The sequence below is a fragment of the Rhinoraja longicauda genome, chromosome 35, assembly GCF_053455715.1.
Source record: "Rhinoraja longicauda isolate Sanriku21f chromosome 35, sRhiLon1.1, whole genome shotgun sequence".
In the NCBI taxonomy this organism is placed as follows: domain Eukaryota; kingdom Metazoa; phylum Chordata; class Chondrichthyes; order Rajiformes; family Arhynchobatidae; genus Rhinoraja; species Rhinoraja longicauda.
The window spans coordinates 18,808,247-18,824,946 of NC_135987.1; the positions used below are offsets into that span (position 1 = coordinate 18,808,247).

The following is a 16,700-nucleotide window of genomic DNA, read 5'->3' on the forward strand; positions in this document are numbered from 1 at the left end:
AGAATTTGGATCTGAGTTTGGGTTTAGTTTATCGTTACATGTGTCAAGGTACGGTGAAAAGCTTTGGTTGTGTGCTAGCCAGTGAGCGGAAAGAAGACAAGATTAGCAGAACTATTTTAATTCCATGCAATATAAGAAATGTGTGTTTAGACTACGTCTGATAACAGGCCGCTCTTAAACCATGTGTTGGGAAAAACTGAGCCTTGGAAACGTTTATTTTGTCGGTGTAATCATCAGCAGAAACTAAACAGGAAACAATTGTTTCGAGGTCTGACTTGAATGGGTGAGGCCAGGACAGAGTGTTGCAGGGTTAGTGGATCTGCAGTTGATATGAAAAGGTGAAAGTGACTCTGAATACAGTTCCAGTCGGGGAGATGGTTCAACAATTTCCAGTCAAGTTTATCCAGGTGGATTTGTGGGTTGTGGGTTGATTGGACTCTGTAAATTGTCCCTTGTGTGTAGGCAGTGGATGCAAAAGTGGGATAGCATAGAAGTAGTCTGTTCGTTGGTCGGTGTGGACTCGATAGGCCGAAGGGCTTGTTTCCAAGCTGTATCTCTAAACTAAACTTAATTAAGTGCCCAAAGCATCAACAGAATTATTTTTTAAATATTTGGAAAAAATAAAGGAAATGGTACAATTTGAGATTTGCCATTATACAGGAAATCTCTCACTAAATACTCTCTTTCTCTCTTCTAATGAATACTCTTCCGCGTTGAACCATTTGAAAGAAACATTGGGAGTGGGATCACATATGAATGCAAGCAGAGCCCTGATATAATCTCCCATCTAAAGCAAGGCACATCAGACACTGCAACACAACAATGATACTGCACTCGAATATTTTGATCAAATCTCTGAAGCGGGACTTGCATATGTAGCTGACCTCAAGAGGATAAAGCCATCAATATCAAAGAGATTGAACTCCATGCCAATGGCATTAACATCACCAAACCTCCCGTCTTCAACAATGCACAAGCCAGCAATATGTTGGAATACTTTCTGTTTAGAGTCATACAGCACGGAAACAGGCCCTTCGATCCAACTTGCCCATGCCAACCGAGATGCCCCACCTATAGTAGTCCCACTTACCCACGTTTGTCCCATATCCGTCTAAACCTTTCCTATCCATGTACTTTGTCCCGCCCCCTCCCCTGACATCAGTCTGAAGAAGGGTCTCGACCCATTCATTCTCTCCAGAGATGCTGCCTGACCTGCTGAGTTACTCCAGCATTTTGTGCCTATCCATGTACTTGTCAGGTTGCGAGCAACACCACAACACTCAAGACGGTTGATGGCATCCAGCAGAAGATGGTTGTAAGACTTCATCCCCACCACTCATTCACTCCACAATCCTTCCATTGCGCATGTAGTGTGCACTAACTATAAGGAGTTCTACTCACCAAAGCTTCTTACACCCTTGTCCTCTTCACCAAAAAGAACAAGGGTGGCTAGGGGATAGGAGCAGCAATGCCTGCATGTTCCCCTCCAAGTCAGACACAACCTTGACTCGGAAATATTTTGCCCTCTTTCCTTATAACTGGGATCACCATTCTGGAATTCCTTACCCTACAACACGTTAATGCATGGAATACCATGATCCAAGACAACCATCTTCATAAGAAGCAATTTGCAGTTGGTAAGGAGCAATAACTATTGGTCTGCCACCAACTTTTGCAACCTCTGAAACTCTGAACTCTGGCGACATTTGCCGAAATAAATCCCAACAATAGTTGACAGATGATTTATAGAATGACTATAAAAATATTTGGATTTTTGGGTGATCTATTGGTGTGTTGGGAAATTATGGCTGGCTTGCATTGAATTATCCTGTGGTCACAGGTCAAATGGGGAGGTCCTCATCTTTAAAAATGTATTTCTCTTCCATGATGTTCAAATCCTCCACGTGAATATGACTCAATCAACAAAAATATTCATTTTGTTGGGCTTCATTAATTGTTGCTTCTTCGGAATCGAAACTGGACCTTGGTGACAGTAGCCTGTTGGCCTCATCCTTATTGTGATTAGTGAGATAATCTTCCTCAGTTGTGTCTGGCCTGGGCCCCGTTGCCAAGCTTTCAAAGGTGGCAAAGGAGTTGTTTTGGTAATCGTCTTCGGGGGGTTTTATCAGAAACTTCCTACAGCGTCTCTTCAAGGCACCGCAGCAGACGATGAGAGTGAGGGGGATGACGATCACGCAGGCCACGGTAATCACCACGCCATTGATCAGCTTCTGGGTGCCACTTGCATGAGCCACCTCGTCAGTGGAGAAGATCACACACTGCTCTTTCCTGGGGATGATCCCTTTGACACAGACACACACAATGTACTTGGTCTGTGGCATCAAACCATCAATGGTGATCTTGGTCTTCCCGGGTCCCACGTTTATCCTGCTCATGTCCCTTTCACCAAATGTTGTGTACAAAATGCTAAAAAGAGTGACATTTGTTCCCTTGGGTGATCGCCAAACCAATGAAACGCTATGATAGGTGCCCCCTATCACTCTGACTGTTCTCACTAAGCAGTCTGCTTCAGGTGTGGTCAAAGAAGGTCTCAACATTACACTGCTGGACTCATCGACACTTCTGCGATTTTCCAACAAGCTGGTAATTTCTGAAGGATTCATCTTCAGGGAAACAAACTCCAGGGCGTTTGTTTCTGGATCCAACTGGTCTTGGTGCAGGATGGAGTAATCTGTCCTACCAGTGGAATAGGAGCTGCTCGACATCTCCCTGGGTGAAACCATGTTGGTTAGCATACTCACGTACTGGGCCATCAGTTTCCCATTACGCCGGGCAGCTTTCTGATTTCTCGGTTTTCTGAGACATCTCCATTCTGGCGTGTTTTTGATTGGTCCCATTGCCATGGCAGAGTCAACCACGAGCAGGGATATCACAGCGCCAGATGTTCCCATCAGATTACTGGCCCGACACAAATATTCACCGGAGTCTCGATAGGATATATCAGTTAGGCTGAGAGTAGACCCCTTCAGGGCTCTGTCAGTATTATCCAGTATCACTGCAAGACACAATGAATGAACCACATGCTGTTACATTCATGGTACATGGGTCAAGCATTATCTTTTTACTTCAAAGTTGAAATACGTCCTTTGCCTTTCTCATTGCTTTTAGGAGACGTGATAGAAGTTTATATAAAATTATGGGAGGCATAGATAGGGTAGACAGTCAGAGTCTTTTTGCCGGCATAGAAATGGCAAATGCAAGGGGGAATAGGTTCAACGTGAGAGGAGGAAATTTTAAATGGAGGTGTGGGGCGCATGTTTTTTACACACAGAGTGGTGGGTGCCTGGAAGGAGATTTCAGGGGTGCAGAAGCTTTTAAGAGGCTTTTAGACAGGCATGTTAGCATGCGGGGATTGGGTATGGACCGTGTTTAGGCAGATGGGGGTTGGTTTAATTTAGCGTGTTGGATAAAGGTACGTGGGCCAAAGGGTCTGCTCCTGTATTTTACTGTTCTATGTTCAATGTTTTGTTTGCATTAATTGTCAAATAAACTTTATAACCCATACTCACAGATGGGAGCCAATTCTTAAGTTCACAAGCTCATAATCTTAGGAGCAGAATTGGGCCATTCAGCCCATCAAGTCCACTCCATTCAATCATGGCTGATCTATCTCTCCCTAAACCCCATTCTCCTGCCTTCTCCCCATAACTCCTGACACCCGTACTAATCAAGAATCTGTCTATCTCTGCCTTAAAAATATCCATTGACTTGGCCTCCACAGCCTTCCATGACATTCAATAAATAGGATGGGTTCGTCCTTGTTAAAGCCTGAAACTTATTATGTCAAAATACTGTAAATACTACTGTACTGTAATAACAATTGGTTATTGATCAGTTGAGACCAATTTCCTGCAAGAAATCCTGAACAATGCTACTTATGGGATAGGTCAAACAGCTGGATTAAACTAACAAATAGTTGTGGTTTGTATTTTGTGTGTTCTGCGCAATTGTGTTGAAAGGGATTTAGATTTAGATATAGAGATACAGCGCGGAAACAGGCCCTTCGGCCCACCGGGTCCGCGCCGCCCAGCGATCCCCGCACATTAACACTATCCTACACCCACTAGGGACAATTTTTACATTTGCCCAGCCAATTAACCTACATACCTGTATGTCTTTGGAGTGTGGGAGGAAACCGAAGATCTCGGAGAAAACCCACGCATCCCCAAGAACAAGTTTCAAGATGTTAAACATTCACCATATTTCATAGGATACTGCATGTAAATTTAACCTGTACCAGTACAGTGTGAATCAATGATTCTAACTCTGATTTACTGAGAAAGAATGCAAGTTCCAACTGACCCTCAAACTTGTGAATGGACACACAAGGAACTGCAGATGCTGGAATGAATAAAACACAAAGTGCTGGTGCAGCTCAGCAGGTCAGGAAGCATTTCTGGAGGACATGGGTAAGTGATGTTTTGGGGGTTGAGACCAAAGATAATAGATCAGAGCAAGATAGACCACTCGGCCCTAAAAGCCGTAGTATGTCACGGCGGCCATTTTAGTAGGCAGAAACTTGCAGAAACATTTTAAAAGAAAAATAACAAAAATCTGTGAATTGATAGATGAGATATATTCTGCATTTTAATGGTATCATCACACATACTGTTCCCCCAAAACACTGATTACACTACGAGAGGCAGAGCGAATGGTGGGTTTTGCTTACTAAAATGGCGTACTGCACTTCAGTATAGGCGATTTCGACAGAATGGTTCATCTTGCTCCTCTAGTATCTTTGGTTGAGACCTTTCTTTAGTCTGGGAGGCAGGCAAAGCCACGAAAATGATGAGTGGATACAGGTGTGGGGGGTGTTGATTCAACTTTGTGAATCTTTAGCATAACTTTTCCAAATGCACCTCCAGATTCAGGGGCAGTTTCTTATCAGCTGTTATCAAGTGACTGCACCATGCTGCCAACAACTAGAGAGCAGTCCTGAAACTACAATCATAAATTCTCACTGGAGGCCCTTGGACTATCTCTGATCGGACTTTACCTTGCACTGAATGTTATTCATGTTATTCCCTTTATATAGTATCTGTACACTATGGTTGGCTCGATTATAATCATGTATAGTCTTTCCACCGACAAGTTAGCATGCAACAAAGGCTTTACACTGTACCTCGGAACACGGAACAATAAATTAAGTATGTAGGAAAATAACTGCTTTAGTCAGTAAGTTTGTAGTAGATGTCAGTCACTAGTCTGTCTCCTGCGATGGAGATGGTGAGATCCAGAAACGGTAGGGAGATGCCGGAGATGGTCCAAGTATATTTAAGAGCAGGATGGAAATTAGTGGTGAAATTTATGAAGTCAGTGAGTTCTGCATGGGTACAAGAGGTAGCACCAATGCAGTCGTCAATTTAGCGGAGGTAGAGTTCGGGGATGGGGCCAGTGTACGTCAGGGATTGTTCGACGCACCCTACAAAGAGTTAAACTCAACTCAATCTTACTTGGCTGCGATGCTCTGACACCTACCTGTTCCATTCAGCAGCATGTTATCCGTTCTACTCCAGCTGATAATCGGGCTGGGAAGTCCAGTGGTTCCACATCGAAGAGAGACTTTGCTTCCTGGGCTTGCCATTACTTTACTTTCTGCTGCATGGATGCTGGGGCTCTGGCACTTACTCAACTCAATACTGTTCAAGAGAGCTCCGGAGAGATATTCAGGCCGGGAGCACTTCAATCCGAGATCCATCAATGTTGCTGTTGGATTGTGCATCTTAATAAGATGAACTAGTTCTGATAACCGGCAGTCACAGTCCCAAGGATTGTTATGTAATCCTGTTGAAAAGGATATGTTTGCATATTTCGTTAAATGGAAAAAAAACACCATGCTGAGCAATATCAGTTGTAAATCCATCTATTTTACTATTATTATAATTTATTTAATGGATTATTTATCAGCAGCAGTGTGTCCATGTGCTGGAGCAGGGCCATGGAGTTTGATCCGATGCCAATGGTCTTTTATGCAGCAATAGAGACCATTTAACATGAAGCAGAGGTCATTTAAAGAGAAAAGGAAGCAAAATCTGCAGCTACATCTCCCCAAAAAACAGCATAATTCTCCCCAAAGAAATACAGTGTGGATTAGTTTGGTTTAGAGATACAGCGTGGAAGCGGCCCTTCGGCCCACCGAGTCCACGCTGACCAGCGATCACCGTACACGAACACTATCCTACACACGAGGGATGATTTACAATTTTTACCGAAGCCAAATTATCCAACAAACCTGTACGTCTTTGGAGTGCGGGAGGAAATCTGAGCACCCGGGGTAAAATCCACGCAGTCAAGGGGAGAAGGTGCAAACTCTATACAGATCGAACTCGGGTCTCCTCCTCTGTAAGGCAGCAACTCTACCGCTACGCCACCATGCCACACCTTGTTACTTAAAAAAGGGCTGGAATGGTAGTGCTGGGGCTAAAACTGCTGTCTCAATGCTCCAATGAGTTAGGCTTGATCCTGACATTGGGTGCTCTCTTCATGAAGTCTGGATGTTCTTTCTGTGACTTTCTGTGCGTGTTTTTCCAGGCTGCTTCAGCTGCCAAAGCTCTAGAATTCCCTCCCTAAACCTCTTCACCACCCAGTCTAATCTTCTTTCCAAAATCCTGGTTCCCGTGACCAGGCTCCTGATCCCCTGCCCTGGTGTGAATGGGACTAGTTTGATAATCGTCTAGTTAGTGCTCTTTTGGCTGTGAAATCAAAGGTCCATTCAGAAATAGGTCACTGCTTTGTTGTGGTTCTTGTTAGCCCTGGTTATAGTTAGGATATGTCCAAAGACAAATATGTAGTCTAATATTTCCCAACTATTGTTTTATATTGCAGGATTAAAACTTATTACTTCACATTTTTTCATTTTACATTTTGGGCTTCAGTCAGTTAATGAACTAACACCTAGGATTTTTTTCAACACAATTTTAGTGAGGGAATAACTACTAATCGATAACTACTAACTACTAGTCTGAAGAAGGGTCTCAACCCGAAACGTCACCCATTCCTTCTGTCCAGAGATGCTGCCTGTCCCGCTGAGTTACTCCAGCATGTTGTGGCTAACTACTAATCGATGTTAAGTCTGGCTCTCTGAACATGTACCCACGGCACCTAACAGTGTATGTCGAGTTTGAACTGAGGCAAGCTGTGCATGTTGGCCAGATTCTGTACTTCATCCAGATCAGATAGACACAAAATGCTGGAGTAACTCAGCGGGTCAGGCAGCATCTCAGGAGAGAAGAATTGGGTGACGTTTCAGGTCAAGACTGTCGGGGCAGAAGACGTTTCCAGTCCGAGTGGCGGACCTGTTGGCAAGGATACTCGACAGGGGAGACCGAAGTCTGGAAGAGCCGTAGTGGTCGGTGACTCCATAGTCCGAGGGACGGACAGAAGATTCTGTGGCAGCAGGAGGGACTTGAGGATGGTCTGTTGCCTCCCTGGTGCCAGGGTTCAACACATCACAGACCGGCTTCAGAAAATCCTAGTGAGGGAAGGCGATCAACCTGAAGTCGTTGTGCACGTGGGCACGAATGACGTCGGGCGGAAGAGGAAGGAGGTGCTACAGCGGGAGTTTAGAGAGTTGGGAAAAGCGCTGAGAAGTAGGACGTCGAAGGTGGTTATCTCTGGACTGCTACCGGTACCTCGTGCTGGTGAGGCCAGGAACAGAGAGATGGAGGGTATGAATTTATGGCTGAGGGGCTGGTGCAGAGAGCAGGGATTTAGATTTCTGGACCACTGGGATCTCTTCTGGGCTAGGGGTGACTTGTACAAAAGGGACGGGTTGCATCTTAACAGCAGGGGGACAAACATTCTGGCAGGCAGGTTTGCTAGTGTGACACCTGTGGCTTTAAACTAAGTAGTGGGGGGGAGGGGTTAACAAATTGTGAATATGAAGATGAGGTCAAAGGGAATACAGGAGATATTGCAAAAGACTCTCGGAAGAATGGGAACAGAAGTTCTAGAGCGGAAAAGAAATTAAGGGCAGGGCCAATTGTGAACGATGTGAGAGAGGAGGTAAATACAGAAGTTAAAGTGTTGTACTTAAATGCGCGTAGTATAAAAAATAAAGTGGATGAGCTTGAGGCTCAGTTAGTCATGGGCAAGTATGATGTTGTAGGGATCACTGAGACATGGTTACAAGAGGACCAGGGCTGGGAACTGAATATTCAGGGGTACACAACGTATAGAAAAGACAGACAGGTGGGCAGAGGGGATGGGGTTGCTCTGATGGTAAGGAATGATATTCATTCCCTTGCAAGGGGTGACATAGAATCAGGAGATGTTGAATCAGTATGGATAGAAATGAGAAATTGTAAGGGTAAAAAGACCCTAATGGGAGTTATCTATAGGCCCCCAAACAGTAGCCTCGACATAGGGTGCAAGTTGAATCAGGAGATAAAATTGGCGTGTCAAAAATGTAATGCTACGGTGGTTATGGGAGATTTCAACATGCAGGTAGACTGGGAAAATCAGGTTGGAAATGGACCCCAGGAAAGAGAGTTTGTAGAGTGCCTTCGAGATGGATTCTTAGAACAGCTTGTACTGGAGCCTACCAGGGAGAAGGCAATTCTGGATTTAGTGTTGTGTAATGATCCTGATCTGATAAGGGGACTAGAGGTAAAAGAGCCATTAGGAGGCAGTGATCACAACATGATAAGTTTTACTCTGCAAATGGAAAGGCAGAAGGGAAAATCGGAAGTGTCGGTATTACAGTATAGCAAAGGGGATTACAGAGGCATGAGGCAGGAGCTGGCCAAAATTGATTGGAAGGAGGCCCTAGCAGGGAAGACGGTAGAACAGCAATGGCAGGTATTCCTGGGAATAATGCAGAGGTTGCAGGATCAATTTATTCCAAAGAGGTGGAAAGACTCTAAGGGGAGTAAGAGACACCTGTGGCTGACGAGGGAAGTCAGGGACAGCATAAAAATTAAGGAGAGGAAGTATAACATAGCAAAGAAGAGTGGGAAGACAGAGGATTGGGACTCTTTTAAAGAGCAACAAAAGTTAACTAAAAAGGCAATACGGGGAGAAAAGATGAGGTGCGAGGGTAAACTAGCCAATAATATAAAGGAGGATAGCAAAAGTTTTTTTAGGTACGTGAAGAGGAAAAAAATAGTCAAGGCAAATGTGGGTCCCTTGAAGACAGAAGCAGGGGAATTTATTATGGGGAACAAAGAAATGGCAGACGAGTTAAACCGTTACTTTGGATCTGTCTTCACTGAGGAAGATACACACAATCTCCCAAATGTTCTAGGGGCCGGAGAACCTAGGGTGATGGAGGAACTGAAGGAAATCCACATTAGGCAGGAAATGGTTTTGGGTAGACTGATGGGACTGAAGGCTGATAAATCCCCAGGGCCTGATGGTCTGCATCCCAGAGTACTTAAGGAGGTGGCTCTAGAAATAGTGGAAGCATTGGAGATCATTTTTCAATGTTCTATAGATTCAGGATCAGTTCCTGTGGATTGGAGGATAGCAAATGTTATCCCACTTTTTAAGAAAGGAGGGAGAGAGAAAACGGGTAATTATAGACCAGTTAGTCTGACATCAGTGGTGGGGAAGATGCTGGAGTCAATTATAAAAGACGAAATTGCTGAGCATTTGGATAGCAGTAACGGGATCATTCCGAGTCAGCATGGATTTACGAAGGGGAAATCATGCTTGACAAATCTACTGGAATTTTTTGAGGATGTAACTAGGAAAATTGACAAGGGAGAGTCAGTGGATGTGGTGTACCTCGACTTTCAGAAAGCCTTCGACAAGGTCCCACATAGGAGATTAGTGGGCAAAATTAGGGCACATGGTATTGGGGGTAGGGTACTGACATGGATAGAAAATTGGTTGACAGACAGAAAGCAAAGAGTGGGGATAAATGGGTCCCTTTCGGAATGGCAGGCAGTGACCAGTGGGGTACCGCAAGGTTCGGTGCTGGGACCCCAGCTATTTACGATATACATTAATGACTTAGACGAAGGGATTAAAAGTACCATTAGCAAATTTGCAGATGATACTAAGTTGGGGGGTAGTGTGAATTGTGAGGAAGATGCAATAAGGCTGCAGGGTGACTTGGACAGGTTGTGTGAGTGGGCGGATACATGGCAGATGCAGTTTAATGTAGGTAAGTGTGAGGTTATTCACTTTGGAAGTAAGAATAGAAAGGCAGATTATTATCTGAATGGTGTCAAGTTAGGAGGAGGGGGAGTTCAACGAGATCTGGGTGTCCTAGTGCATCAGTCAATGAAAGGAAGCATGCAGGTTCAGCAGGCAGTGAAGAAAGCCAATGGAATGTTGGCCTTCGTAACAAGAGGAGTTGAGTATAGGAGCAAAGAGGTCCTTCTACAGTTGTACCGGGCCCTGGTGAGACCGCACCTGGAGTACTGTGTGCAGTTTTGGTCTCCAAATTTGAGGAAGGATATTCTTGCTATGGAGGGCGTGCAGCGTAGGTTCACTAGGTTAATTCCCGGAATGGCGGGACTGTCGTATGTTGAAAGGCTGGAGCGATTGGGCTTGTATACACTGGAATTTAGAAGGATGAGGGGGGATCTTATTGAAACATATAAGATAATTAGGGGATTGGACACATTAGAGGCAGATAACATGTTCCCAATGTTGGGGGAGTCCAGAACAAGGGGCCACAGTTTGAGAATAAGGGGTAGGCCATTTAGAACGGAGATGAGGAAGAACTTTTTCAGTCAGAGGGTGGTGAAGGTGTGGAATTCTCTGCCTCAGAAGGCAGTGGAGGCCAGTTCGTTGGATGCTTTCAAGAGAGAGCTGGATAGAGCTCTTAAGGATAGCGGAGTGAGGGGGTATGGGGAGAAGGCAGGAACGGGGTACTGATTGAGAGTGATCAGCCATGATCGCATTGAATGGCGGTGCTGGCTCGAAGGGCTGAATGGCCTACTCCTGCACCTATTGTCTATTGTCTATTGTCTATTGTCTATTGTAAGACCCTTCTTCAGACTGAAGAAGCGTCTCGACCCTAAACGTCATCCATTCCTTCTCTCCTGAGATGCTGCCTGACCCGCTGAGTTACACCAACATTTTGTGTCTACCTTCGATTTGAACCAGCATCTGCAGTTATTTTCCTATTCATCCAGATCAGGGTAATTTGCTTAATTTTATTAAGTGGATAACATGTTTAAGCTTGTTATTCCCAGGAAGAAATAAGATAATTTATAATTTGGAAATAAGGTGATCTATGTGCAAGTATATCTGATCTTCAAATATACATTTCTGCCTGTTTAGTCGTCTTTCTCCGAACGTTTGGAAAGTTTACCTGTTTGGTAATGTCTATCCACTGACTGGATAGTACGCAACGAAAGCTTTTCACTGTACCTCGGTACACGTTACATTAAACTAAACTAAACTAAAATGGACAATTGAGTGTAAGACAGTTAGGTAGACCAGTTTAAAGTACATAAATCACAGCTAGGCAGTAACTTATCAGTACAGATTTTGGAGACTAGTTGAACTTGTGTCACTTTCAGAACACAAGTTGGTTCAGCAACAATGTGGACATTTGTAAGCAATGAAAACACGTACAAATGTTGCATTGATAAAAGCTATTATTAGCGGAGGTGAAAGATTATTTAAAAGGCAGAAATTATAGAGGAAGGTGAGGAACTCATTAGGTTCTACCCAGGTGATAAAGTCAAGCAGCAACCCACGTTTAGTGAAGTGGGGGATCGTTCACTGAAACATTTCCGACAGGTTGTTTTCTCACAGATGACCATTAGATGGCAGGATAACCCAGAGATGAATCAGCACCTTGCAGAATTGGGACTGTATGAGGAATGATCAACAATGAATTGATTTTTGGGGACTGGCTCAATTTAAGTGAGGTTATTTTAGTTTATAGCAGCAGACAGAATTTCAAGAAACTCTAACAGTGCATATAAAGTTGGCAAGTTGATGTGCTTTCACCAATGTCAAAATTGACTGAAGTCTGATCATTAACATGTTGAAAAGTTCTTTAACAGTTATCATTGCAAAGACAAAATATTGAATTAGCAAGAAACAAGAGACATATGAGGAAAGATTGAAAAGACTAGGATTATATTCACTGAAGTTTAGAAGGATGAGAGGGGATCTTATAGAGACATATAAAACTATAAAAGGGCTGAACAAGCTAGATGCAGGAAAAATGTTCCCAATGTTGGGAGAGTCCAGACCCAGGGGCCACAATCTTAGAATAAAGGGGAAGCCCTTTAAAACTGAGGTGAGAAGAAACTTTTTCACCCAGAGAGTTGTGAATTTGTGGAATTCTCTGCCACAGAGGGCAGTGGAGGCCAAATCACTGGATGAATTTAAGAGAGAGTTAGATAGAGCTCTAGGGGCTAGTGGAATCAATGGATATGGGGAGAAGTTGGGCACAGGTTACTGACTGTGGATGATCAGCCATGATCACAATGAATGGTGGTGCTGGCTCGAAGGGCTGAATGGCCTCCTCCTGCGCCTATTTTCTATGTTTCTATAAGGGACATTTTTAATCAAAACAAATTATAGGGTTATGTTACTCAACTTAATCTGGATGCCTCATGACAGGGACATTAGCTTAAGTTGTGGAAGTTTAATTTAAGCTATAGAAGCGGATGCAATTATGAATTTTAAAAGGCATTTGGAGAGGAATGGAAAGGAAGTGTTTAGAGGACAATGGGCCAAATGCAAGAAAATGCCTCGAGCGCAATATGCCAACTTGGTAGGCATGAACAAGGTGGGCCAAATGGTCTGTGTCCATGCTGTACAACTCTACGACTAAAAGTCTCCATGGTAGTTTGAGAATTTAAATTCAGTTAACTAAATAACTTGCAGAAATAGACCAGCTGGTCTCAGTACCATTTAGTTGTCTTTACAGCTCATCTTGTTTTTGGGATATTCTTCAAAGAAGGATATCTGTACCTGTTGTAATATATATATGCAGTAGCAATTTGTGGGTGACTTATAACTGTCCTCTGAGTTAGCTGAGAAAGGGCAATGAAAAATGAACACTCGATGCTGGCCTCGCTATTAACATCCACATCCCACCAGCAAAGTCAAACAATTCTAAGTGGCAATGATAGCAAAAAGATTTCTCAAAAAAGTTTAAGCAAAATAAGATGATAATTATAAGTCTTTGTTATTGATAACCATGCAACTTTTCCAAAATGGTTAACTAAAAACATAAACACAATATTAACCCGACTGGAGTTTTAAAATAATAATTCAGGTACAAGTCTCTTTGGATATAAAATTATTCAGATCAATTATTTAGATGCACTTTTAGAAAGGAGATTTCCTTTAGAAAGGATTTATTCACAAAATGCTGGAGTAACTCAGCAGGTCAGGCAGCATCTCAGGAGAGAAGGAATGGGTGACGTTTCGGGTCGAGACCTTTCCTCAGACTGAACTTTAGAAAGGAAATCAGAGGGTGGTGAATCTGTGGAATTCATTGCCACTGACATCTGTGGAGGCCAAGACATTAGGTATTTTTAAAGTGGAGATTGACAGATTCTTGATTAGTAAGGGCATGAAAGGGTATGGGGGAAAGACAGGAGAATAGGATTGCGAGAGAAAGATAGATCAGCCATGATTGAATGGCAGAGTAGACTTGATGGACTGGTGGCCTAAATATTGCTCCTATGATTTAGGATTGATGGATTGATTCACAAATGTTTCCATCAAACAATACAATTCAATTTAAAAAAATACAAATCTACCAAACATAGACAATTCGCATTCTTCCCGCTTACCTATGATCAGTTTTGAATTAATGTTGGATAAAATCACTTTGGCCATCGGAGGAACCATCAGCCACATTGAGATGACACCGACTGAGAGAGTCGTCAGCCTGTTATTTGATAAATCCAGATAGGTGATGCTTTTGAAGTAACGATCTGCTCGAGTGGCGAATGATGAGAGAACATTGTTGTGCAGGTCCAGGAGCCAGAGATGAGGCAGGTGGGAGAGGGCTTCCCACGGAAAGGTAGAAAGTACGTTGTCGTTTAGCCGAAGTTCCCTCAGTCTGGTCAGACCCTGAAGACTCTCCCCACTGAAGTTGCTGATGGAGTTGAAGGTCAACCTGAGACACTCCAGCCGGGAAGCAGAGGAGAACGCATGCGCGGAAACTTGTCTGATTATTGTTTGCTCGATCACCAGTTTTAACGTGTCGTCAGGAATGTTTCCAGGAATCAAAGTCATCTCTGGATTGTTGCACAGTACAGCCCTGAAAAGTAAGAAGAAAGTCTCTTGTTTGTGTACTTAATTTTCACAGCCTGTAAAACATTTCAACGGTCAGTTAAAATAAGGTAAACCATTGTCGTCACTCATCAACCTCTCAATTGTTCCGACTTTCACCCATCCCCTTTTGAAAGGTATTTGAAAGGTATCAGCCAGTAAAACCCCCCTCACCTGTATCCACCTATCACTTGCCAGGCTTTGGTTTCCCCCCCACCCCCCACCCCACCTCTCTTTTACAGCTTTCTCCCCCAACCACAATCATTTGCCTCAAGTTTTTGCTGGTGCCAAGCTGACAACATTTTCACATTAGACATTAGACAATAGACAATAGGTGCAGGAGTAGGCCATTCGGCCCTTCGAGCCAGCACCACCATTCAATGTGATCATTATTAGATATTCATTCTGTTAATACACCCACACACATTTAATTCACATTTCTAGATGTTGTACAGTGATATAATAATGTTTTGGTGAAGAACTAGGCCAACGTGAAGCCTGTTTGGAAAGCAAGGCCCAGTGAGTTGGAAGGGAGCATGGGAATGGGGTCCTGATGGGTTCGAAGCAGTGTGGGAAAACTAATCAAGTGAGCCTGATGGCAAACCATTATGATTTCTGAAAAATTAAAGTGCCCTTTATCATTGTTCTACCTAATTAAGCAATAAACAATCCCACTCTTGATTTTGTGGCCACAGCGTTAGACCACTGAACAATCTCACCAGATCCTCCTGTGCCACAACAAGAGCTTGGCTTTCTCTTGGGTAGGGTGGCTGGGGCAGTTTTGGTTCCTGGCCAACAATGGTATAGCTTTGGTTCCTGGCCACTCTGCCGATGGAAGTGTCTACGGGCCAACTTTCATTCAAAGAGAAGATAGACACAAAATGCTGGAGTAACTCAGTGGGACAGGCAACATCTCAGGAGAGAAGGAATGGGTGACGTTTTGGGTCGAGACCCTTCGTCACACCTCTGGAGAGAAGGAAAGAGTATCCTCACCAAATCAAGTGAGATGCTGGAAAATAAGTAAAGAGGGCAATATTGCTCAGATCTGGAGATGGAGATACTTGGAGGCCAGGTGCTTGATTTGCCTTACTGGTCAATACAACAAGCTAACAATGAGCACCACACATTACAGAAGCAGTTAATGAAGTGCCACACAAGTCTGATGAAGGGCCCCAACCAGAAACATCACCTATCCATGTTTTCCAGAAAAGCTGCCTGACCCACTCAGTTACTCCTGCACTTTGTGTCTTTTTTGTAAATCAGCATCTGCAGTTCTTTTTTTCTCCTCGACCATAAATGACAGCAAATGCAGTTTAAGGTTCATCTCCACCAGTACTGAGCAATTGCCGACGGGTCGATGTCGCTGTGTGTGTGTGAGAAATGATAGCAGATTTAGGAGCAGGCAAGGGGCAAGTGGAATGATTCTCTGAACATTTATATTGTGTAGCCCCATCTCTCCAGGAATATTATGCATTTCTGAAGAATCCTACAGAGGTCTAATTTTTCGCCAAACCCATTGTTTGTATTCGGCATGACTATGTACCATACATAGTGGAATCAAAAGGCTTGCATCTCGGTGAATAGATCACATCATTATTAATCAGTATGATAGAAAGTGTACTGATCATTAAGAATAAATGGATGAAGCCAATAACAAGAGCTAAATGGCTTTTGACCACGTATTATTGTGATTATGTAAATCTCAATCACACAGACCCTGTTTATCACTTTCCAAAATTGACTGTTATTTTGCAGTTTACCATTTTGCTTAGCGTCAGAATTCAATGAATTGTATTATAAAAAAATAAACTATTAAATACTCTGAACAGGATTTAGTCCTTTGAAACACACCTTGTGTGAAATAGCATTTCCAGTCTATGAAATATTTTCCAAAAAACCCAGGCAAAGTTTATAATCTATCGTTCTCCATAACACATGTACGCTGATGTCATTCAGATCAGTAAATATAACCATTTTTAAGAGCACAATCAAAATAAACCAGTTGGCACATAATAAACCTTGTGGTACAGTACTTGCAAACTGTGCATGTGTTGTCGGTCAGTTATATCCCCCTCCGTATCCAAGATCAATGTTAAACTGCTGAGATACCTTGCCTTGAGTTCATCGATGCGACTGTGGAAGGTACAGATGCACTGTGGAGGACACAAACAGAACCCCACAGCTAGTGAACCAAAGCACAACCAGGAACACAACCAAGCTCCGAGCGACATTTTCCTTGCTGCTCTGGACATGAATGATCCAAAGGACTTTCCGGCTTAATTCCGCTTCGGCAGCAGCATCTCCTGACGTCGCAGTTCAAGTCCCACAGTGCTCATCTGCCGCAGAGTGAATCAAGAGATAAAAAGGATAGAAGAGGATTAAGGAGGGCTTTTTAGTTATTTCCACTGAGATGCTTATTGCTTCTGCAAATGAGCGATTGACACGTGGCCTGAGAACAGCAGGACAATGTTGTACTC

General features: G+C 43.4%; 1 protein-coding gene across 1 annotated transcript; it reads right to left on the minus strand.

Annotated features, from left to right (window-relative positions):
* Positions 1-1,919: 1,919 nt before the first annotated feature.
* Positions 1,920-16,454, minus strand: lrit1a (leucine-rich repeat, immunoglobulin-like and transmembrane domains 1a). The gene is made up of 4 exons (XM_078428353.1): positions 16,333-16,454; positions 13,740-14,212; positions 5,500-5,805; positions 1,920-3,016 (listed from the first exon to the last, which is right to left on the minus strand). The coding sequence occupies exons 1-4, from the start codon at positions 16,452-16,454 to the stop codon at positions 1,920-1,922; spliced, it is 1,998 nt and encodes a 665-aa protein (XP_078284479.1).
* Positions 16,455-16,700: the final 246 nt, after the last annotated feature.

Coding starts and splice junctions, on each gene's coding strand:
- lrit1a (XM_078428353.1), bottom strand. CDS start 16,454: ATGTCGCTCGGAGCTTGGTTGTGTTCCTGGTTGTGCTTTGGTTCACTA. Junction 5,806..13,739: donor TAATTCAAAACTGATCATAG/GTAAGCGGGAAG, acceptor CCTTTTCAACAG/GATTACATAACAATCCTTGG. Junction 3,017..5,499: donor CATGCTGCTGAATGGAACAG/GTAGGTGTCAGA, acceptor TGTGTCTTGCAG/TGATACTGGATAATACTGAC.